We start from the raw sequence: 25,967 nt of genomic DNA, 5'->3' as shown, positions 1-25,967 counted from the left end.
AACTACACATGCGGAGATCATCAGTTCACCCGCACTGCATTTCACAAAGACACAGCGGTTGGAACCAAAAATCTCCAATTTGGACTCCAGACCAAAGGACACATTTCCACTGGTCTAATTTCCATTGCTCGTGTTTCTTGGCCCAAGTAGGTCTCTTCTTATTATTGGTGTCTTTTAGTAGTGGTTTCTTTGCAGCAATTCGACCACGAAGGCCTGATTCACACAGTCCCCTCTGAACAGTTGATGTTGAGATGTGTCTGTGACTTGAACTCTGAAGAATTTATTTGAGCTGCAATTTCTGAGGCTGGTAACTAATGAACTTATCCTCTGCAGCAGAGGTAACTCTGGGTCTTCCATTCCTGTGGCGGTCCTCATGAGAGAGTTTCATCATAGCGCTTGATGTTTTTTGCGACTGCACTTGAAGAAACTTTAAAAGTTATTGAAATGTTCCGTATTAACTGACCTTCATGTCTTAAAGTAATGATGGACTGTCGTTTCTCTTTGCTTATTTGAGCTGTTCTTGCCATAATATGGACTTGGTCTTTTACCAAATAGGGCTATCTTCTGTATACCCCCCCTACATTGGCTCAAACGCATTAAGAAGGAAAGAAATTCCACAATTTAACTTTTTAAGAAGGCACTCCTGTTAATTAAAATGCATTCCAGGTGACTACCTCATGAAGCTGGTTGAGAGAATGCCAAGAGTGTGCAAAGCTGTCATCAAGGCAAAGGGTGGCTATTTGAAGAATCTCAAATCTATTTTGATTTGTTTAACACTTTTTTGGTTACTACATGATTCCATATGTGTTATTTCATAGTTTTGATGTCTTCACTATTATTCTACAACATAAATGCATGTGGCGCAGTGGTCTAAGGCACTGCATCGCAGTGCTAGCTGTGCCACTAGAGATCCTGGTTCGAATCCAGGCTCTGTCGTGGCCGGACGCGACCGGGAGACCCATGGGGTGGCGCGCAATTGGCCCAGCGTCGTCCAGGGTAGGGGAGGGAATGGCCGGCAGGGATGTAGCTCAGTTGATAGAGCATGGCGTTTGCAACGCCAGGGTTGTGGGTTCGATTCCCACAGGGGCTCTGGATAAGAGCGTCTGCTAAATGACTAAAATGTAAAAATGTAAAATGTAAATAAACAATAGTAAAAATTAAGAAAAACCCTTGAATGAGTAGGTGTGTCCAAACTTTTGACTGGTAGTGTAATTGGGGCCCCATGCCATGACATTAATTTTAGATTCTCCCTGACTGTCTAGTTTTTATTTTGGTGATTGTTAATTCTCAAATATGATATTTTTTACAAATATATTGCGCCATTATCTTTTCTACATACATTATATCAGGTTTTAGTCGTTTAAGTTTACACTGTTTTACCATCCCAAAAATTGTATATATAAAAAAAAATATATGATTATTATAATTGTTATTTGTGGCGGCCATGATTTAGCAGCTGCTAAATGTGTGTAGGGGAAACACTGTGTGTGTGTGTGTGTGTGGAGGGAGAGGGCTACTGTCTGGGGGCTGGAAGGTCATTCTTCACACTAGAGGTCTTCACGGATCCACCTGTACCCGAATACCCAAGCGGGTCCAGATCCAGAATTCTAAATAATTTCACGGGTCTGGGTCAGATCTGATATGATTGTCATGGGTCTCGAATGCGACTGCTGCAGTAGAGAGAGATTGTACAGTGAGGGAAAAAAGTATTTGATCCCCTGCTGATTTTGTACATTTGCCCACTGACAAAGAAATGATCAGTCTATAATTTTAATGGTAGGTTTATTTGAACAGTGAGAGACAGAATAACAACAAAAAAATCCAGAAAAACGCATGTAAAAAATGTTATGAATTGATTTGCATTTTAATGAGGGAAATACATATTTGACCCCTCTGCAAAACATGACAGTACTTGGTGACAAAACCCTTCTTGGTAATCACAGAGGTCAGACATTTCTTGTAGTTGGCCACCAGGTTTGCACACATCTCAGGAGGGATTTTGTTCCACTCCTCTTTGCAGATCTTCTCCAAGTCATTAAGGTTTCGAGGCTGACGTTTGGCAACTCAAACTTTCAGCTCCCTCCACAGATTTTCTATTCGATTAAGGTCTGGAGACTGGCTAGGCCACTCCAGGACCTTAATGTGCTTCTTCTTGAGCCACTTCTTTGTTGCCTTGGCCGTGTGTTTTGGGTCATTGTCATCCTGGAATACCCATCTACGACCCATTTTCAATGCCCTGGCTGAGGGAAGGAGGTTCTCACCCAAGATTTGACGGTACATTGCCCCGTCCATCGTCCCTTTGATGCGGTGAAGTTGTCCTGTCCCCTTAGCAGAAAAACACCCCCAAAGCATAATGTTTCCACCTCCATGTTTGACCATGGGGATGGTGTTCTTGGGGTCATAGGCAGCATTCCTCCTCCTCCAAACACGGCGAGTAGAGTTGATGCCAAAGAGCTCGATTTTGGTCTCATCTGACCACAACACTTTCACCCAGTTCTCCTCTGAATCATTCAGATGTTCATTGGCAAACTTCAGACGGGCCTGTATATGTGCTTTCTTGAGCAGGGGGACCTTGCGGGCACTGCAGGATTTCAGTCCTTCACGGCATAGTGTGTTACCAATTGTTTTCTTGGTGACTATGGTCCCAGCTGCCTTGAGATCATTGACAAGATCCTCCCGTGTAGTTCTGGGCTGATTCCTCACCGTTCTCATGATCATTGCAACTCCACGAGGTGAGATCTTGCATGGAGCCCCAGGCCGAGGGAGATTGACAGTTCTTTTGTGTTTCTTCCATTTGTGAATAATCGCACCAAATTGTCACCTTCTCACCAAGCTGCTTGGCGATGGTAGCCCATTCCAGCCTTGTGTAGGTCTACAATCTTGTCCCTGACATCCTTGGAGAGCTATTTGGTCTTGGCCATGGTGGAGACTTTGGAATTTGATTGATTGATTGCTTCTGTGGACAGGTGTCTTTTATACCGGTAACAAGCTGAGATTAGGAGCACTCCCTTTAAGAATGTGCTCCTTATCTCAGCTCGTTACCTGTATAAAAGACACCTGGGAGCCAGAAATCTTTCTGATTGAGAGGGGGTCAAATACTTATTTCCCTCATTAAACTGCAAATCAATTTATAACATTTTTGACATGCGTTTTTCTGGATTTTTTTGTTGTTATTCTGTCTCTCACTGTTCAAATAAACCTACCATTAAAATTATAGACTGATCATTTCTTTGTCAGTGGGCAAACGTACAAAATCAGCAGGGGATCAAATACTTTTTTCCCTCACTGTATAATGATGCTGCTGCTCTTGCTTTTCACGAGAGTGGCGCACGTAGCCTGTTGTTGGTTGATCATAAGTCATCAACGTGGCAATCGGCAACAGTCGTAGAGCCTCCGTGTGTGGCAAAAGTTAGGAGATATCCCGATGGAATTAAAATGATGGAATTAAAAGTTAAAGGAGAAAGATGTGCTACAACGACCAAGATCCAACAGGTAGGCTGTTACTTAATATTCTGGAGTTGTTGTTGTTGTTTGTAGCTGTGTAGGACGAGAAAGTGCATACTGCCTCAATTAGGCTAGCTAGATTTGATGCTGTCAAGACGGGTACTACTACGTAATCATATTGGATGATAAATAACCTAGCTATGGCAGCAATTAGTCTACACCTAGCGCAAGTCGGCTTGGTTGGTTGCTGTCTCTCGTCTCTATCTCCCTGCTCCCCTTGTCACTCGCTCACTCACAGCCTGCTAGAGTGGCACCTCTCTACCACCTCTCCCTCGCGCTTTATCAGCTCCGGTTAATAAAGTAGCTTAGAAATAGCCTTTTCTGCTGCTTCCCTCACTCTGATCGGACCGGGTCTGGATCCTACCAGGTCTATACAGAACGGTTCTAGTTGTCCTCGGGTTCGTTCGGAATGGGTCTCTGTATTTCTTTTTTATTTATGCATATCGGGTCCGGGTGTAAAAGCCCCAAGTCAATTTCGGAACGGTTCCAACTTTTTGGACCCACGAAGACCACTACTTCACACCTCCGAGCTGTGACTTCACCAAATGTCCATGCGTGCCACACTCTGGCCACACCACTCTAACATGTGGGCTGACCTATCAGTCTGACAGAGATATATATTTATGCTGTTGTGAAAACCCAAATACCTTTCATGTAAGACTGAATGTAATAAATTGGGGACTGGGGTGGTCTGGAGGCGAACATGTCCATGCCAGACTGCCAGCTTGGATGTAATAGTCACGTGTGTGTGTGCTGCCCCCTTCCCTGGACACCTTTCCCCCACAGTCTCCTGTCTGCTGGTCGGTCATGATGTGGTGTTCTGTATTGTCAGTCATAATACTGGCAGCTCTGAATCTGTACTGATTAGCTTTTGGCACAGGCTGTTTTTATGTTCAGGGAAGGTCAGGCTTCACATAGTCGTCTGAGTAATTTAGGCTAACCCCCACTTAGTAGCACTTGCTGTGAGGAAATGTAAGGGGCTCTTGTTTCTTTAGGTTCGAGCATTGCCATTGACACAAAATAAATCTTACTTCAAAATGTCACCTAGGCTAAGATTAGTTGTGCACCTGCTGTAGTATTCTGTTTTCTCTCGCTCTGTTTTTAACAAGACTAAATAATGTGATCTCAAGAACACCTGCTAACATGAAAACAACTGGATGTTTTGCCCTGCTCCTTTCAATTGTGTTATGGAGTGCACATACACTGAGTGCACAAAACATTAGGAACACCTTCCTAATATTGAGTTGCACCTCCTTTTGCCCTCAATTCATCGGGGCATGGACTACAAGGTCTCGAAAGTGTTCTACAGGGATGCTGCCCATGTTGACTCCAATGCTTCCCACAGTCTGGTCAAGTTGGCTGGATGTCCTTTGCATGGTGGGCCATTCTTGAAACACACGGGAAACTGTTCTTGACACACAAACTGGTGCGCTTGGCACCTACTACCATACCCTGTTCAAAGGCACTTAAATATTTTGCCTTACCCATTCACCCTCTGAATGGCACACATACATACACAATCCATGTCTCAATTCTCTCAAGGTGTAAACATCTTTCTTTAACCTGTCTCCTCCCCTTCATCTACACTGATTTGAAGTGGATTTAACAGGTGACCTCAATAAGGGATCATAGCTTTCTCCTAGATTCACATGGTCAGTCTGTCATGGAAAGAGCAGGTGTTCCTAATGTTTTGTACACTCAGTGTATTTTCACTGACACATACTGCACGTACAGCATGCACGCTGTATCAAAGCCTGTGCTCACTCAGCATGCATGCATTCATTGCACATGTACTGTATGTGTACCTGTACATACAATCACACACAGTCGAAAGTTAAAGTTGGTTCAATTTTAGTTGTATTAGTGAGTGGAATAACCAGGGTATATGCTCTGCAGTGGGGACAGGCTTTAACATGGGTCACTTATTTTCACACTGTCTGCTAGCAGTGTGTGGAGACGTGTTGCTCTTCACAAGAACAGAGGACAGTCTTGGTGTATGTCCTAGACATGGTGTGGGTCTAGACACTTGAAAGCCCAGGAGAACTAACCCTCTTTTTGATAGATAGCCCTCTCACTAGATGAAAACCCTCCTGACCAAACACCTCAGTGTCTCACACAAACTCCGAAGTCCTTGAGTTAACTCTGGTATAAGAGGTTGCAGAGCTGAAATTGGTTGCTTTTCAGACAGTTCTGAAGGTCTTACCTTGTACCTACCATTTTATATGATATTTCAGTTTTCATTGAAGTAGGGCTACAATTTCATCCTCCTACATTGCCTTTTCTAAAGACATTATATCAAGGATTTTCTTACAAAGTACACACACACACAATCACACAATATGAACTCTTCTTTCGTCTCTGCATTTACATCATCATTTCTCAGAGTGATGGAACTGACTGCCTCAGTACAAACTAGTGACCACTTCCTTATCGTTTGAACTGCAGTTTGCCCCTTTATGCTATATCATATAACAAGGGGTTGTAGCAACATGCCAAGTCTATGATTAGAAAGGGAGACGCTTAGCAGCCCAAAAAGACACTGGTAGGATTCTCTGTGTCTGTGATGGACGTGTATGACTAGCAGCCTGGAGCCTCGTCATTTCATCCCATCCCATCTCATCTCCTCCCAGACCCAGCCAGTCCATTCAACCCCTTTCCTCCCGTTGACATTTCAGCTAGAGAGCAGCTAGACCCAGCCTGAGCCTGCCTGCTTCCTCCAGATTAGCCCTGTTATATAACGCTCATTTTAGCAGTTTAAAAATAACATATCACACATTCTCATTTACTTTGTTCGTCTCTCTACACACACACATACCTTACGCAGGAGGAAACTTGGTTCCCACTCACTGACACTTCCATTTTCTCGCTGTCTCCCACACACACACACACACACACACACACACACACACACACACACACACACACACAGTGGGTTGGTGGGGGTTTACAATTGGGGGATCAGTGGCTTACTGGGAGTTGTGTTGGTATAAGATGCTGTATTTCTTTTCAGCAAAGCCTTACTTGTTTGCTCACACTTCCCATGCTTGTAACATTAATAACCTTTGGAGTGTTGCTTCTCTCATCCTTGGCTGAGATTAGGATGTACAGTACTAGAACCGTCAAATACCTAGTCCATGCTTGTTAAATGCTAAGCTACACTGAACAATTATGGACTATAGTCCTCTTTTGCCTGTCCCTACTGTATACAGTACGGTATGTGTCAAGTTTTCAGTTTTTTTGTCTTATTTCTTGTGAAACAAGATTTTGCATCTTCAAAGTGGTAGGCATGTTGTGTAAATCAAATGATACAACCCCCCCCAAAATACATTTTTATTCCAGGTTGTAAGGCAACAAAATAGGAAAAATGCCTTTCATCCTTCAAATCAAACAAAAAATCCTCACAGAGCCAGGTTCAATGTTCTTAGAATATACCTGGTTTGTAGTCTGATTTAATATTCGTTAGTGTGGTCTAGTAACTGTGAGACACTGACACAGGCTTTCATTACCCAGAGGACTTAATTATCGTAGCGTGCTGCTGCCTTCCCAAAGGAGATGTAAACAGGGTGTTTAGGTCACATGTCTATCAGAGTATCCCATATCACAGACCGCACACAGAGACAGATACACAGAGGGAGAGGGAGAGAGAGAGACAGAGACAGAGACGCAGTATGTCATTGTTGCCTCTAAACCAGTTACTGAATTAGGCTGGGCCAGTTTAGCGTTGCTGTCTAATCGATGGCTGCAATCTAAACAGGAATAGATCCATCTATTTTCATCCATCTATGTTCAGGTCTTTTTAGAAGTTCACGTTTTAACTGTATACTTTGTGTGTATTCTGTTTGCCAAGCAACCTGATAATATTTATAATGGACTATGTAAACAGTGTTGGTATTGTGAAACACCTATAAACTGATGCGTTCACATCTTATTTGTCAGGGGTTCCCAAACTTTTTCCCTCTGGGCCCCCCTTCCAGCATTGGGGAACATCCCGCACCCCCCTCTGCGCGCACACACATTTCTATGGGCATAAGCACTGTTCATGACACAAACTGTTCACACCCCTCTCGGTGGTGAAGAAAATGTTGCAGTTTTAATGCTAATTTTCTTGCAATTCTATACATTTTGCCATGTCTAATGTATTCATGTGATTTTTGAGTGACAAAAAAATTACAACAATATTTATGGGACCCCTCGCGCCCCCACCCCACAATTTGGGAACCACTGCTCTATGTCACCTCTATCTCCCTCCAGGACCGGGGCAGCTCCATGGGGAAGCTGGAGCCCATCTCCCCCGTCAGCCCGGCCCAGATGGACCCGGACCTGGACCTGGTGCCAGCCCGCTTCTCCAAGGAGGAGCTCATCCAGAACATGGACCGCGTGGACCGGGAAATCACCATGGTGGAGCAGCAGATCTGCAAGCTACGCAAGAAACAGGTACAGGTACCGTACAACCATGGTTTATAGGTCCTCTTCACTGCGGTTTGTTTGGTGCTTGTCTGTTTGTCATTATGAGACTGTGTTTAGATAACGGTTTTTGATTTGGTACCAAGTGCAATCGGGCATCTATATGCTTTATCTTCTAAGTGTGACCTAAGTGTGTCTATCAGTGTCATTGCTTCTCATTGAGCCTGAATGTTTCTGTGACAGTGCGTGGCCTGCACTGTGTGTTTACTGTCAGTTTGTTCTCTGAGTGTTCCAGCAGTCTTCCTGAAAATGTATCCATCTGTGGTTAAATCCATTATCCCTCTCATCGCCTTCAGTGGGTCTTCACACAGTAAAGCCCAGACATGGCTATATTGCTGTAATTATTGTACTGTGCTACTACTGTAGTTAGGGCTCACTCAGCCTGCCACAATGCTCTGCTTCTAGGCAGTTGCTTTCTCTTCTCCTTTAACTTTCTCCTCTCTTCCTTTTTTAGGAGAATAGTAGGTAAAAAATATACAAGACCATAAATAACAGCTCCCCCCCGGGGGGGAGGAGGATTATGGCGGAGGTTTTGTGACTGTTAAACCACTCGTATTCCTTCCTCGCCATCTCCCTCTTGGCTGCCTGCCACATCATGTTTTATAGAATTATTCACAGGCCTCGCTCCACCACCCAACCCCCACCACCCTACACCATCCCCTCTACGCAAACGTGCCGATATCTCCAGCCTTCCCCACCCTCTCACGTCTCTTCTTTGACTGGCACTCAACACCCTTCTTCATAAATCTAGGCCACCTGCAACCCATGACACGGTCCACTGTGGGAGGGGAAAGGGTAGGTGTGGGCGATATATCGAATTCATTTGATTAATTCTATTTAGTTTTTGCGCAATATTCCAAATGCCTGTATCTCAAGAATTACGTTTTTTGTGTGTTTTTTTATGAGCGTTTATGTCCGCTTGTTCTCATGTTGTCTTTTAGGTCTTGTCTCCTTCGCGCCTTCTGTGCTGTGTGCACCTTCCCATTTACACCAGAGATCTGTATATAATGACGAGATGCACATGTCTTCGCCCTAACAATGGGATTCGTTGTCCCAAAGGTGGGAAGGCAGGTGACAAGCTTAGGTCCAAAATAAGCCCATAGAATCGCGTTGGCCTTATTTTGGACGGATTTTAGTGAGAGTGAAACCTCTCGCTTTGCCTCTTCCTCTGGTTTACACACGCCAAGCCCCTGCCTGTCACAATAACAAAGCTGAAATATCACTTCTTCGTCTCTGACAAGTGGTTTCATCTCCCTATTTGCATTTGAGGTTTGGTCCAACAGAATCGGTCATATGGACACCGAAACACATTGAGACATTATTTTACTGTAATAGAGGAGAAGTTAACGTTTATCTAACGATACCCTTTGTGTTTCAACTACTCAAATTGCGCACAAAGCAGACACTAATAAAACGAGAGTATCAATGAACATGGATTTGGGAAAATGAATGCTCAGTTTGTTGCGCACATTCAAGTACCGCTAACATCATTTTAGCCAAAAACTGTTATACTAGCTGTCTAGTCTGTTTTATAATGTGCAATAATTATAAAATAGTTATACAAGGAATTGGCAACTCATTCTCATTCTGAGAAATGAGGTAGGCCACTTGATTTCAACATCTGAACAAAGTGGACAGGCTAACATGCTGTTCAAACAGTTGGAGAAGGACAGAAGGGTGTGTTCATAACAATCCAACTGTTCTGCCTTGTTAGCTTGCAAATAGATCCAAGTTGGCTAAACTTGAAATATAAAGCTGGCTACTCACTAGCACGTGGACTCATGCTTGAGAGATTGTTTGAGACCTGGGTTAATTCTCTAAAGCCTAATGCCTGTTACAAGAAGTTAGTCATTATTAGTGCATGTGCATTAGGCATGGTTCTGGTAAAAAAATTAACAAAAAAGGGCATTTTCATAGACAGACTTGAAAGCCAGATCAGTGATAATTGCAAAAAAGCAGGTTGAACTATTTTGATAAACTAATTACATTGTTAGTTGGTCTTATGGTTGTGGAAGTCTTATATTTAGCCTAGGTGTAACTTCACAACCTATAAATTCATTAGATTATTGCTGACTGTTTGAAATTCAGTGTATTTGACCTTTAATTGTACAACAAAGCTTATTTAGAGAGAACATTTAATTTGTTGTTGATATATATATATATATATATATATATATATATATATATGTATATATATATATACAGTGGGGAGAAGAAGTATTTGATACACTGCAGAATTTTCAGGTTTTCCTACTTACAAAGCATGTAGAGGTCTGTACATTTTATCATAGGTACACTTCAACTGTGAGAGACAGAATCTAAAATAAAAATCCAGAAAATCACATTGTATGATTTTAAAGTAATTAATTTGCATTTTATTGCATGACATAAGTATTTGATACATCAGAAAAGCAGAACTTAATATTTGGTACAGAAACCTTTGTTTGCAATTACAGAGATCATACGTTTCCTGTAGGTCTTGACCAGGTTTGCACACACTGCAGCAGGGATTTTGGCGCACTCCTCCATACAGACCTTCTCCAGATCCTCCAGGTTTCGGGGCTGTTGCTGGGCAATACGGACTTTCAGCTCCCTCCAAAGATGTTCTATTGGGTTCAGGTCTGGAGACTGGCTAGGCCACTCCAGGACCTTGAGATGCTTCTTACGGAGCCACTCCTTAGTTCCCTGGCTGTGTGTTTCGGGTCGTTGTCATGCTGGAAGACCCAGCCACGACCCATCTTCAATGCTCTTACTGAGGGAAGGAGGTTGTTGGCCAAGATCTCGCGATACATGGCCCCATCCATCCTCCTCTCAATACGGTGCAGTCGTCCTGTCCCCTTTGCAGAAAAGCATCCCCAAAGAATGATGTTTCCACCTCCATGCTTCACGGTTGGGATGGTGTTCTTGTGGTTGTACTCATCCTTCTTCTTCCTCCAAACACGGTGAGTGGAGTTTAGACCAAAAAGCTCTATTTTTGTCTCATCAGACCACATGACCTTCTCCCATTCCTACTCTGGATCATCCAGATGGTCATTGGCAAACTTCAGACGGGCCTGGTCATGCGCTGGCTTGAGCAGGGGGACCTTGCGTGCGCTGCAGGATTTTAATCCATGACGGCGTAGTGTGTTAGTAATGGTTTTCTTTGAGACTGTGGTCCCAGCTCTCTTCAGGTCATTGACCAGGTCCTGCCGTGTAGTTCTGGGCTGATCCCTCACCTTCCTCATGATCATTGATGCCCCACAAGGTGAGATCTTGCATGGAGCCCCAGACCGAGCGTGTTTGACCGTCATCTTGAACGTCTTCCATTTTCTAATAATTGCGCCAACAGTTGTTGCCTTCTCACCAAGCTGCTTGCCTATTGTCCTGTAGCCCATCCCAGCCTTGTGCAGGTCTACAATTTTATCCCTGATGTCCTTACACAGCTCTCTGGTCTTGGCCATTGTGGAGAGGTTGGAGTCTGTTTGATTGAGTGTCTGGACAGGTGTCTTTTATACAGGTAACAAGTTCAAACAGGTGCAGTTAATACAGGTAATGAGTGGAGAACAGGAGGGCTTCTTAAAGAACAACTAACAGGTCTGTGAGAGCTGGAATTCTTACTGGTTGGTAGGTGATCAAATACTTATGTCATGCAATAAAATGCAAATTAACTACTTAAAAATCATACAATGTGATTTTCTGGATTTAGATTTCGTCTCTCACAGTTGAAGTGTACCTATGATAAAAATTACAGACCTCTACATGCTTTGTAAGTAGGAAAACCTGCAAAATCGGCAGTGTATCAAATACTTGTTCTCCCCACTGTATATATACACAGTGCCTTGCAAAAGTATTCATCCCCCTTGTCGTTTTTCCTATTTTGTTGCATTACAACCTGTAATTTAAATTGATTTTTATTTGGATTTCATGTAATGGACATTCACAAAATAGTCCAAATTGGTGAAGTGGAATGAAAAAATAACTTGTTTCAAAAAATTCTCAAAAATAAATAACGGAAATGTGGTGCGTGCATATGTATTCACCCCCTTTGCTATGAAGCCCCTAAATAAGATCTGGTGCAACCAATTACCTTCAGAAGTCACATAATAGGTTAAATAAAGTCCACCTGTGTGCAATCTAAGTGTCACATGATCTGTCACATGATCTCAGTATATATACACCTGTTCTGAAAGGCCCCAGAGTCTGCAACACCGCTAAGCAAGGGGCACCACCAAGCAAGCAGCACCATGGAGACCAAGGAGCTCTCCAAACAGGTCAGGGGCAAAGTTGTGGAGAAGTACAGATCAGGGTTGGGTTATAAAAAAATATCAGAAACTTTGAACATCCCACGGAGCACCATTAAATCCTTTATTAAAAAATGGAAAGAATATGGCACCACAACAAACCTGCCAAGAGAGGGCCGCCCACCAAAACTCACGGACCAGGCAAGGAGGGTATTAATCAGAGAGGCAACAAAGAGACCAAAGATAACCCTGAAGGAGCTGCAAAGCTCCACAGCGGAGATTGGAGTATCTGTCCATAGGACCACTTTAAGCCGTACACTCCACAGAGCTGGGCTTTACGGAAGAGTGGCCAGAAAAAAGCCATTGCTTAAAGAAAAAAATAAGCAAACACGTTTGGTGTTCGCCAAAAGCCACGTGGGAGACTTCCCAAACATATGGAAGAAGGTACTCTGGTCAGATGAGACTAAAATTGAGCTTTTTGGCCATCAAGGAAAACGCTATGTCTGGCGCAAACCCAACACCTCTCATCAACCCCAAGAACACCATCCCCACCGTGAAGCATGGTGGTGGCAGCATCATGCTGTGGGGATGTTTTTCATTGGCAGGGACTGTGAAACTGGTCAGAATTGAAGGAATGATGAATGGCGCTAAATACAGGGAAATTCTTGAGGGGAAACCTGTTTCAGTCTTCCAGAGATTTGAGACTGGGACGGAGGTTCACCTTCCAGCAGGACAATGACCCTAAGCATACTGCTAAAGCAACACTCAAGTGGTTTAAGGGGAAATGTATTGGAATGGCCTAGTCAAAGCCCAGACCTCAATCCATTTGAGAATCTGTGGTAAGACTTAAAGATTGCTGTACACCAGCGGAACCCATCCAACTTGAAGGAGCTGGAGCAGTTTTGCCTTGAAGAATGGGCAAAAATCCCAGTGGGGGGGGGGGGGGGGGGGGTGAATAGTTATGCACGCTCAAGTTTTCTGTTTTTTTTGTCTTATTTCTTGTTTGTTTCACAAAAAAAATATTTTACGTCTTCAAAGTGGTAGGCATGTTGTGTAAATCAAATGATACAAACCCCCAAAAAATCCATTTTAATTCCATTTGACCAAATAGGGCTATCTTCTGTATACCCCCCTACCTTGTCACAACACAACTGATTGGCTCAAACGCATTAAGAAGGAATGAAATTCCACAAATTAACTTTTAAGAAGGCACACCTGTTAATTGAAATGCATTCCAGGTGACTACCTCATGGAGCTGGTTGAGAGAATGCCAGGAGTGTGCAAAGCTGTCATCAAGGCAAAGGGTGGCTATTTGAAGAATCTCAAATATAAAATATGTTTTGATTTGTTTAACACTTTTTTGGTTACTACATGATTCCGTGTGTTGTTTAATAACTTTGATGTCTTCACTATTATTCTACAATGTAGAAAATAGTAAAAATAAAGGAAAACCCTTGAATGAGTAGGTGTTCTAAAACTTTTGACCTGTAGTGTGTGTATATATGTGTATATATATATGTATGTATGTGTGTGTATATACAGTTAAAGTCGGAAGTTTACATACACTTTAGCCAAATACATTTAAACTCAGTTTTTCACAATTCCTGACATTTAATCCTAGTAAAAATTCCCTGTCTTACGTCAGATAGGATCACCACTTTATTTTAAGAATGTGAAATGTCAGAATAATAGTAGAGAGAATTATTTATTTAAGCTTTAATTTCTTTCATCACATTCCCAGTGGGTCAGTAGTTTACATACACTCAATTAGTATTTGGTTAGCATTGCCTTTAAATTGTTTAACTTGGGTCAAACATTTAGGGTAGCCTTCCACAAGCTTCCCACAATAAGTTGGATGAATTTTGGCCTATTCCTCCTGATAGAGCTGGTGTAACTGAGTAAGGTTTGTAGGCCTCCTTTCTCGCACATGCTTTTTACATTTACATTTACATTTTAGTCATTTAGCAGACGCTCTTATCCAGAGCGACTTACAGTTAGTGAATACATATTTTTTTTATACTGGCCCCCCGTGGGAAACGAACCCACAACCCTGGCATTGCAAACGCCATGCTCTATCAACTGAGCTACATCCCTGCCGGCCATTCCCTCCCCTACCCTGGACGACGCTGGGCCAATTGTGCGCCGCCCATGAGCCTCCCGGTCGCGGCCGGCTGCGACAGAGCCTGGATTCGAACCAGGATCTCTAGTGGCACAGTTAGCACTGCTAGTGCCTTAGACCACTGCGCCACTCAGGAGTACAACTTTTTCAGTTCTGCCCACAAATGTTCTATAGTATTGAGGTCAGGGCTTTGTGATGGCCACTCCAATACCTTGACTTTGTTGTCCTTAAGCCATTTTGCCAGAACTTTGGAACTACGCTTGGGGTCATTGGTCGCAAATGGGTCTTCCAAATGGACAATCTTTAACTTCCTGACTGATGTCTTGAGATGTTGCTTCAATATTTCCAAATAATTTTCCTTCCTCATGATGCCATCTATTTTGTGAAGTGCACCAGTCCCTTCTGCAGCAAAGCACCCCCACAGCATGATGCTGACACCCCCGTGTTTCACGGTTGGGATGGTGTTCTTCTGCTTGCAAGCTGACCCCTTTTTCCTCCAAACATAACGATGGTCATTATTGCCAAACATTTCTATTTTTTTTTCATCAGACCAGAGGACATTTCTCCAAAAAGTATGATTTTTGTCCCCATGTGCAGTTGCAAACCGTAGTCTGGCTTTTTTATAGTGGTTTTGGAGCAGTGGCTTCTTCCTTGCTGAGCGGCCTTTCAGGTTATGTCGATATAGGACTCGTTTTACTGTGGATATAGATACTTTTGTACCTGTTTCCTCCAGCATCTTCACAAGGTCCTTTGCTGCTGTTCTGGGATTGATTTGCACTTTTCGCACCAAAGTACGTTCATCTCTAGGAGACAGAACGCGTCTCCTTCCTGAGCGGTATGACGACTGTGTGGTCCCATGGTGTTTATACTTGCATACTATTGTTTGTACAGATGAACGTGGTACCTTCAGGCGTTTGGAAATTGCTTCCAAGAATGAACCAGACTAGTGGAGGTCTACCATTTTTTTCTGAGGTCTTGGCTGATTTCTTTTGATTTTCCCATGATGTCAAGCAAAGAGGCACTGAGTTTGAAGGTAGGCCCTGAAATACATCCACATGTACACCTTCAATTGACTCAAATTATGTCAATTAGCGTATCAGAAGCTTATAAAGCCATGACATCATTTTCTGGAATTGTTCAAGCTGTTTAAAGGCACAGTCAACTTAGTGTATGTAAACTTCTGACCCACTGGAATTGTGATACAGTGAATTATAAGTGAAATAATCTGTCTGTAAACAATTTTTGGAAAAAGTACTTGTGTCATGCACAAAGTAGATGTCCTAACCGACTTGCCAAAACTATAGTTTGTTAACAAGAAATTTGTGGAGTGGTTGAAAAACGAGTTTTAATGACTCCAACCTAAATGTATGTGAACTTCCGACCTCAACTGTATATATATATATATATATCTTGTGAATAGCCCATAAGTCTGAAAAAATCGAGATGATTTTGAAGCCATATCGCCCAGCCCTAGGAATGGGGGTGGGCGGAGGGGGAATGGGCTGCGGTGGGCGACAGCAGAGAAGAGCGCGAGAGTGGTGAGGCCCAGTGAATGATTGAGAGAGTAAGCTCTGCTACCTAGAAAAATAAATAAATCCCCCTCCCTTTCCCTCAACACACGCTATGTTTTTTTAAATGAATGTTTTCTTTTTTTAACAGTTCACCCCCCCTCCCCCCGCCATAGTGCTTTCCTCCACACAGCTCTCCAAGCATTAAAACATCTGGAGCAATTAAGTAGTGTGGTAAAACTTTATTTAAAGAGTTCTGGCAGAGAGGGGGGCTGGGGCTCAGGTTACAGCCAGCCTGTGTTGTGTCAGCCATGCTCAGGACGGCTAGTTTATTTTATTTTACTCCGTGGTGGGTTTAGGAAGAGAAGGGGGTTCTGGGAATGTTTGTGTTTTCCTCCCCAGATGCTTATCCAGCCCGATTGGGGCACAGGATGATCCATCACGCTCCATTCTGCTGTGGATCCTCTGGGGGCCCAGGGCCAGCTTTCTCTCCCCCTGCTGAGGCCCTGGGCCAGGCTTCTTTCTGGGGGAGGGAGGGAGGGAGGGAGGAAGGGGACTGGCTCTAGTGCTGCATAGCATGCAGCACACTGACAGGGAGCCCCAGCACCCAGAGATGCAGCTTCATTAACACCCCTGGCTGGGTCACTAACAGACCTACAGCTCTGCTGCCACATACAACCAACATTGCCTGTAGTCTGTTTATGTTTAATTTCTTATTACTCATACTTACATATCCTGTTTATTGGAGCATCATACATTTATTTCACTTTTGAAATTTTACTTGAAGATGTAATAAACCGTTATGTAAGTTATTGGAGGTCTACGATTCTGCCTTTGCCCTGAGAAGGCCATAATGTCAGCACTTAATACACATTGTGGACATAATGGATCAGTTCAATGGACGCTGCCATGACCACTGTGCCATTGCTTTGACTATGTTCTGGCTATTCTCACATAGGAACTTCATAGGTCCCGTGTAGCTCAGTTGGTAGAGCATGGCGCTCGCAACGCCAGGGTTGTAGGTTCGATTCCCACGGGGGCCAGTATGAAAAAATGTATGCACTCACTAACTGTAAGTCGCTCTGGATAAGAGCGTCTGCTAAATTACTAAAATGTAAAAATGGAGGAAAGATGTTTAACATGCTTTTTACATTTGTATCACAAGCCATTTTTGAGCAATTCATGATGAAATTTGCAATGTTAGACCTATAAATGCCTCCAGTAAGACACTGATCTGTGAACTGTACAAATATATCCATGAAAATATATTAAAACAAGAGGTATTTGTTTGGATAGAGCCAGGGATATGTTTTGTATTATTCTACAAAGGCTTACTGCAACACGTATAGCCTATTTAGTTTCCCTTACAATAAAAACATTAGTGTAATACATCTGATCAATTTCATTTATAGATTTGACTAGTAATAGAGTTATAGTAAGTAATACACTCCAGTTACAGCTTCTCATAGGCTCAGGCATGGGAGGCGGAGACCCAAAGTCAACATCAGAATCAAATGAAGACCCCACATTGATCATTCAAATTTAATCACCCTCTTCACCCTCATGCTCATCATTCAGTTCATTCAAATTCAATTGTAGTCACGGCACAATGATCAGTTTCTATCTGGTTTCTATCGCCCATTCATCCGTTGACGTCATTCCTTCAGTGAGGAAAGCGACGCGTTAGTGCCTGGGTACCAATGCCCTACGGCACATTTGTCTTGGCCCCTTAAGGTAGTAATAGATGTAAAATAAAAACTACAACAGGTAAACAGCCTCTAAATACTTTTCTGTTTGTGATTTCTTTTAAATCTGACAACTGAGCAATGTAAAATACCAATAGTTAGGAAAAGTCAGGGATGGAGCAGGACGTTGCTTTTTTTATGCAGATTTGTTTTATTTACAAAATCAAACGTCAGTGGCCGTTGGCCTATTTGGTATTTATTAGGATCCCTATTAGCCACTGAAAAAGCATCAGCTACTCTTCCTGGGGTCTACATGAAATATGACAATACATAGTACAGAACATTATTAGTCAAGGACTGAAATGCATAGATTTAAAACGTGACACACAGTCTGCATATCAGTACATACACACATATCTAGGTCTAATACATAGTACTGTGTAAATTACAATACAAGATATATAAAATGGCTGTGTCTCTTCACAGTCCCCTTGGTGCAGTAAGGTGTTCTTTTATCTTTTTTTAAAAACTGGCCGCTGTTCAAGTGTTAAGCTATTTACAGCTAATAGGACAGTTAGGCTCATCACTGCTGGAGATGATGAGTAACAAGAGAGGGAGGAGCTACACACACACTGCGTGAGTAACCTGTCTCCACGGAAACAGAGAAGCACAAAGGTGCTGCAGGATCGGGCCTTTTGCCTTTGTTCAGGACTTGTGATGATAACCTTTATCTGTCATATTTCTCTTGCGTGTTCTTCTCCCAATCTGATTTAAAGGTACATCTTGTCTGCACACTGTGTTCAACAGTAACCCTGAGTGTGTGTGTGTGTTTGTGACCTGCAGCAACAGCTGGAGGAGGAGGCAGCAAAGCCCCAGGAGCCGGAGCGGTCCATGATCTCTCCCCCGCCCAGCGAGGCCAAGCACCGTAGCCTGGTGCAGATAATCTACGATGAAAACAGGGTCAGTACCATCGTACACACACACACACACTTACTGCTTTCTCTCTATGTACACTACCAGTCAAAAGTTTGGACACACCTACTCATTCAAGGGTTTTTCTTTATTTTTACTGTTTTTTATATTGTAGAATAATAGTGAAGACATAACTATGAAATAACACATATGGAATCATGTAACCAAAAAAGTGTTAAACTAATTATTTAAATAGCCACCCTTTGCCTTGATGACAGCTTTGCATGCTCTTAGCATTCTCTAAACCAGCTTCACCTGGAATGCATTTCAATTAAAAGGTGTGCCTTCTTAAAAGTTAATATGTGGAATTTCTTTCCTCCTTTAATGCATTTGAGCCAATCAGTTGTGTTGTGACAAGGTAGGGGGGGCTGTGTGAATCAGGCCTTCATGGTCGAATTGCTGCAAAGAAACCACTACTAAAGGACACCAATAATAAGAAGAGACCTGCTTTGCCCAAGAATCACGAGCAATGGACATTAGACCGGTGGAAATTTGTCCTTTGGTCTGGAGTCCAAATTGGAGATTTCTGGTTCCAACCGCTGTGTCTTTGTGAGACGCGGTGTGGGTGAACGGATGATCTCCGCATGTGTATTTCCCACCGTAAAGCATGGAGGAGGAGGTGTTATGGTGTGGGGGTGCTTTGTTGGTGACACTGTCTGTGATTTATTTAGAATTCAAGGCACACTTAACCAGCATGGCTACCACAGCATTCTGCAGCGATACGCCATCCCATCTGGTTTGGGCTTAGTGGGACTATCCTTTGTTTTTCAACCGGACAATGACACAACACACCTCCAGGCAGTGTAAGGGCTATTTTACCAAGAAGGAGAGTGATGGAGTGCTGCATCAGATGACCTGGCCTCAACAATCTCCCGACCTCAACACAAATGAGATGGTTTGAGATGAATTCGGACGGCAGAGTGTAGGAAAAGAAGCCAACAAGTGCTCAGCATATGTGGGAACTCCTTCAAGACTGTTGGAAAAGCATTCCAAGTGAAGCTGGTTGAGAGAATGCCAAGAGTGTGCAAAGCTGTCATCAAGGCGAAGGGTGGCTATTTGAAGAATCTCAAATATAAAATATATTTTGATTTGTTTAACACTTTTTTGGTTGCTACATAATTCCATATGTGTTATTTCATAGTTTTGATGTCTTCACTATTATTCTACAATGTAGAAAATAGTAAAAATAAAGAAAAACTCTTGAATGAGTAGGTGTGTCCAAACTTTTGACTGGTACTGTAATTATGTGTGTTTCAATCAGTGCTTGGGGCTGTAATTGCTGTAATCAGTGCTAATCACCTCACTGTTGGCAAATGTTAGAGTACATGTAGCTAGCTCTCCCCTGTGTCTCATTGAGTACGTTTACATGCACACTAATAATTTGATATTGAACTGATTATGGCAATAGTCGTGTAAACACTTTCCTCTGCTCATCTAAATCAGCGTAAGGTCAAAATGGAAGTAGGCATACGCTGATTAAAACACCTGGTTTTCGGAGATATCTTTTGAATTAATAGTGTAAACAGCTTAATCGGTGTTCTGGTGGTGCATTTGATCTGCGTATGTACCGGTAGCGCAAGCCTACCTCTAATGTGCGAGTGAAGTGAATTCGGTATGCATCTTAGAAATAGTTTTCACATACAAACTTTATATGTCCGAACTCAGAATCAAATAGGCTTCGCAAAAATAACATGGTCGCTGTGGTAGAATGTTTATTTTGATTGGCGATTTCCTACACAAGTCCCATCAGGTAGCCTGATTTCAGATGTGTCCATGTAAACAGGATTATTAGGGAAATCTTTCTTCTTGCAAAGCATTTAATGTAATTATTGTGTGCATGTAACCAACCATGCTCATTATGGCCATAGTTGTTGGCGTGGTAGTGATCTAAGATAATGAACAAAACCATTACCAAAACGGCGACTCATTTTGAATGAATGTTGCTGTCTTACTGTGTTATTTTATTGGATTTCATGCTGTCTTTTTGGGTTCACAGAAATGGGTTGAATGTAAGTGTTGAGATTGAGATGGAAGCTGTGGAGGAAGTAGACTGGGAGCATCTGGATGAAGTGCAGAAGAAGTCTGTCTGACAGCTCTTTGATGATGAAACACTAGTATGGTAGACTGTCACTTGGCTTCTCCCTCGGAAAATAGGAATCATGCTGTTTGTGAACGTATTTAGCAATTTGGAGGGCACATGGAACATACTTTCTTTTTGTTGCATTCTGCTATGACAATGATTGATATTCTGTGAAGAGATAAAAAATGTGTGAGCTCTCTCATTGCTATTACTTGGCTCAATAGCACTATTCAAACGCCACTGTCAATAGAGAGTTGGAAAGGCTGTATTAGAAGGTATTCATCCATTAGCCTCCCAGTCTTATTGCAAGACCAGGCAAAGTCCTCCTGACTGAGTGTAGTCTGCCAAAGGTCAGCATAGTTTAGCAGGTGAATAATTTTTTTTTGGCTGATTTATTTTTGCGTTAACATTTTTAGAATGTAAAAATGTCATACAGGTCTACGTCTACCAATGTAGTTTGTTTTGATGAGTAGAATATTATTTAGTAGTAGTTAATGCATTCATTTCCAATGCTCTTAGTCCACCTAGTGGTGAGCACTGCTCCATGCATACACATACACAAAACTGTAAAATAATGTATGTGTAGATTGCAATGGTATATCGTTGTAGGGCGTCTTCTCCCACTCATTATGCAGACTCCAGATGGTCCTAAGTCCTGTATGTGTAAGGGCCAGGACAGTCTTTATTTTACTCTTATTATTATCTATCCTGATGCCTACACTTTACCCTGCCTTCATGTACATATCTACCTCAAATACCTCATACCTCTGCACATTGATATGATACTGCTACTCCCTGTATATAGCTCCATTCTTGTGTATTTTATTTTATTCCTCTAGTGTTACAATGTTTTGTAATTTATTTATTTTACTCTGCATTGTTAGGAAGGGCTTGTAAGCAAGCATTTCACGGTAAAGTCTACACCAGTTGTATTCGGCGCATGTGACAAATCTAATCTGATTTGATTCAATGGCCTGGTCAGAGTCTTCTAAAAGGTCAACTCTTAAAATAAAGTAATCTTCTATTATATAATAGAAAATATGTAATTATCTGATAGAGACCTGCTGACGACAATAGTACTGTATACCTTTCACCCCATATACTTATCAGCCCAGAGCTGAATCATGATGGCATGACTGAATCCATGCAGCAGGAGTTTGCTGAGCACACAATTGTGATGATCTCAAAGCCTGGAAGTGTGTGGATGACTCGTCCAATGTCCCTGACCTCTGGAACGCTTCACACTACTCCGAGTTGGCCTAGCACTGAATGCTGCTGGGCTGAGCCCCACCACCACCACACTGGCCTGGCCCCACTCTCTCTCCAGACTACGTAAACAACAATCTGACCTAATTACACAATATTTTAGTTCTGTGTTCACCGAGATTACACCATTGTATACACAGCCCTCTAGAAGTCCCAGCCCAAAATGGTGTGGCACTGTGACTGATGGTATGTTGGCATATGTATTATGCAGGGAGGTGTATGGGAAGAAGGCAAGGTAATCATGTAATTTATGGATATGTTATGTCCTCTTGTGTGTACCTGCATGGGTGTTGATGTTTGTCTTCAGTCCCTTGCCCTCCTCAGCCTTTGTATAGGATACTCTAGTATTGTTGGATGGGTGTGTTTGTGTGTCGGATGGGTGTGCGCTTGCGTGTTTGTGTGTGTCGGAGAGGTGTGCGCTTGCGTGTTTGTGTGTGTTGGAGGTGTGTGCGCTTGCGTGTTTGTGTGTGTTGGAGGTGTGTGTGTGTGTGTGTTTCAGCACCTGGCTGTAATTACTCCAGCCTCAGTAGGAGCGTGCCTCTCAGTCAGGCCTTGTGTCACTGGTGTCATCTGTCCCTGTGGGCTCAGTATCGCCTCATCTCTCAGAGACAAGGAGACACCCACAGGCCTTTGTCAGTGCCACAGGCGACGCCACTCATGTTCACTCATCTCATATTAGAAAATGGCTGCCTTGGACAGATACTAGAGAGACAACCGTGACTCACTGGAGCTGCACTATCATAGTCCCTTGTCACGCACACATGGTACAGAGAGAGCCCTCAAAGCACTGCACCTTCATTCTTTGGTTGGGCCACTATTAAACCCTCTCATTTTCATTACGTATCTTTTATGATGTAGCCCATATTTACCTTTTCTACAGATGGAAAATGCTTCTGTCACTTCTGTGGGGGAAAGAGCAGCTCAGTTAGTTTTCTGTTTAAGTGGCAGACCTCCTGTCTAAGCACTAGGGGGCATGTTTCAGGTGGACTGGCCTCACTCACAATCACTGGTAATCTCATGTCAGATGTGATCGGTTGAGATGGATTGGAGGAGGAACTGTAGCGTGTCAAAGCTCATGTTGATCAACACGGTGTTGTCATTTCCCCCTCTTAATTTAGCTTACGCCTTTATCCCCTTCTCTTTGTTGCTAATGCCATTGACTATAGTCTTTGATATCCTTAATCTGGGGAATACAATTCATGGCAAACAGGCTGCATTGCAGATCTTTATCAGGACAATATGATGGACATAAAGGGGACAGTCCTAATCAGGAAATGTCAACATGTAGAGATGTTTCCAGTTCTCCCTCTTCTCTCACTGAGGATTAAAGCCCTGTTAATTGCTGCTCATTAAACAGTCCTTAACAGAGATGGTTCTCTGAGGTAATATTAGTCATCATCTGCAGAATGTTACACCTCTTGGATGAGGAAGCATTAGAAAGAAAGGAAGAAATAAAAAGTAGTCAGAGGTGAAGATAATAGAGGGTCATTTTTCTGAGTGGAATTCTTAAATATTACCTTTTATCTGTGTCCCTTCCCCTTTTAACTGCCCATTTTTAAAGGAATATGCAATGTGCACTCACTCCCTCTCTTTCAGGCACACTGCTTTGGTTACTGAGGGAAATGAACTGAGATGGAAAGCAATAGAGAATGCTGTGTCATTAAGTAGGAGAGAGAGAGAGAAGAGAGAGCGCGACTGAGCGAGAGCGGCGACAGAGAGAGCGGCGACAGAGAGAGCGGCGACTGAGACAGACAGACAGACAGACAGACAGAGAGAGACAGAGAGAGACAGAGAGAGAGAGAGCCTGAGCGAGAGGTCAGCAGGTTGACGTTTATTGTCACCCTGGAGGCAGAACTGAGCGACTTCTGCTAGATGGGCCAGATGAAAACAAAAATGTGATTTCTGGTCTTAATTTAAGGTTATGGTTAGTCATTAGAGTTGGCAGTGTGGTTAAGGTTAGGTTTAAAAACAGATGTAATGACTTTGTGGCTGTGCCAGCTAGAGACCTCTGCAGAGCTGCCTCCAGAACAAGATTCAGGGACACTGCACACAGCATGTGGCATGGCTAAATATAAATGTATAGAGCTCAGCTGAGTAGAGGTCATCTGTGACAGAGGTACAGAGATGGGGTTGTGCTTCTTTTCTCCACAATCACTGCCGACCAGTTCTGTTTTATCTCTTAAGCTTGTGTAGTGAAACCACAACCTAAGCACGCTGCAGAGGTGAGCTCTTTGTCTCTGTTTTGTCAGATGTTCCTTATAGAGAAGCACTGCAGCCATACAGTCCTGCGCACTCTCTGTCCCAGTCTCACTCTTTTTCTTGCTCTCGCTCTCCCACTCTCCCTCACCTGCTTGCTCTCGCTCTACCTCTCTCGGTCCCTGAGTGTGTGCTCGGGGAGGTGAGTAATCTTTTCTCCGGTAGAAGATGATAAGAGAGAGGGAGCTGAGGCGAGTTTCTGCCTTGTGTTAAAAGCTCTAAAAATAGTTGCTGCACCCAGAGTGCCCATCCAAACGTCATTCATTGAGTGAGCAAGCTGCTGCGTTGCCGTGGTGATGGGAGATGTGAGGCTTTGTCGTTAATATGTGCTGAGTATGTTTATGTGTGTTCTCTCCTCAGAAAAAGGCAGAGGAAGCTCACAGGATTCTGGAAGGACTGGGACCACGAGTTGAACTGGTGAGCCTCTGCTGTTTTCTCACCTCTTAATGGTCACCTGAATAAAATATCTAGCAACTCGTATTATTTGACCGTGGGAAGGAGGGATAAGTAGCACAAGAGGAGGATTAGAGGGAGGAGAAATATTGAGGAGGAGGAGTTTGTCTGAATCGAAAGAGAGCCATCTGTAGCAGGGGGTGTAGGGAGCAGGCCCTGGAGAGAGGCCGAGGTGTGTTTAGTTATTCTGTTCAGGGATGAGAGTGAGAGATGGATGGACATAATGATGGCGCCGTCTGTCTGAGCCAGACACGGCGAGTGTTTCATCAATGTGCTGCTGATGCCTGGAGGAGAGGATCTTACTGACAGTACTGTATATTATCAGTCGGAGTCAGACATCATACTTGCTGATTTGGGTTTGACAATAATACCTAATGTTCGCTTTAGTTCTCTAGTGGAGAACAACAAGTTCAGATTCAAATGTTTGACCCATGTAAGCAGTTTGTCGTTCATTGGGTTCATCAACTTTTAAGCTCCCTTGTGCCCCGGAATTTTTGTTTGTTTGTTTGTTTTGGAGCCAAACTAATACAAATTGTACCCAAAGATGGACTCCTTCACTTATAAGTCTGTTCTCACTCTGTACAGTCCAGTCTCTTGAGAAGGGCTGAATTAGGGTGTCATGTCCTCAATGTGCCCACTGCTTGTTGTTGTCAGCTTGGCACAGCATTAACAGTTAATAGTACCTTGGAGCTCAGGGCGATGCTCAAATTAGCCTCACAAAGGGCTTTGTTTCACTGTGTTTCATAGACATTGATTTATATGGGCTTTTGAATTAATAATAGATTCAGTAATAATTGAATTTAATGGTTGAGTTATTGATTGATGGGACCCCAGGTTTTTCCCCAGGAATTTTTAACGTGGTGCTGCTATTTTTTTTAAAATTACATAATGCTGCAGCCAGTACACAAAGTGGTGCAGCACCCCTCTTACATTCTTCGGGGAGAACCTTGTACACAATGTGAGCCAAAACCTTTTGACAGACCTTTCTCGGTTATGTTGAAAAACACGTGTATAAACCAGTATGATATCACACCATCATTTGTCTTATGTCAGACTCTGTTGTTCAACATCTTATAGGTAGAATGTAATGGGTCAACTGTGTTGCGGTGACACCAGGCAGTGTGCAGAGAAGGGAGTGTAGAAGCTGTAAAAGTATGTTTAACCCTCTAGCGTTGATGTTTCTTGCTGCTGTGAAACTGAATTCTCACCTCTCGCAGCATCACTAACCCTTTCATCTGTTTCTTCTCTCTCCCAGCCTCTGTACAACCAGCCCTCCGACACCAAGCAGTACCATGAGAACATCAAAATGTAAGTTAGCCCGCCCTCTGGGGAAAGGGACTGGGTTTATGCTAGTGTGTGTGTGTGTGTGTTTATGTCATCTGTCGCTGTAGGCTCAGTGTGATTGCTATGGTCCTAAATGCCATTACTGCACCCCTCCTC

The 25,967-nt window shown here is 43.0% G+C and overlaps 1 protein-coding gene across 1 annotated transcript in view; it reads left to right on the top strand.

The window, feature by feature from the left end:
* LOC311144961 (nuclear receptor corepressor 2-like) overlaps positions 1-25,967 on the top strand; it is a 118,075-nt gene that overhangs the window by 45,705 nt on the left and 46,403 nt on the right. The window contains exons 5-8 of the mRNA XM_084181154.1: positions 7,756-7,938; positions 18,344-18,460; positions 24,435-24,491; positions 25,783-25,835. Of these exons, the coding sequence (XP_084037280.1) occupies positions 7,756-7,938; positions 18,344-18,460; positions 24,435-24,491; positions 25,783-25,835 (410 nt within the window). The remainder of the gene's footprint in view (positions 1-7,755; positions 7,939-18,343; positions 18,461-24,434; positions 24,492-25,782; positions 25,836-25,967) is intronic.

Source organism: Coregonus lavaretus (assembly GCF_964263955.1).
Source record: "Coregonus lavaretus genome assembly, chromosome: 17".
NCBI lineage: Eukaryota > Metazoa > Chordata > Actinopteri > Salmoniformes > Salmonidae > Coregonus > Coregonus lavaretus.
Note: the sequence above shows the minus strand (reverse complement) of the source record. Positions and strands in the feature narration are given on the sequence as shown.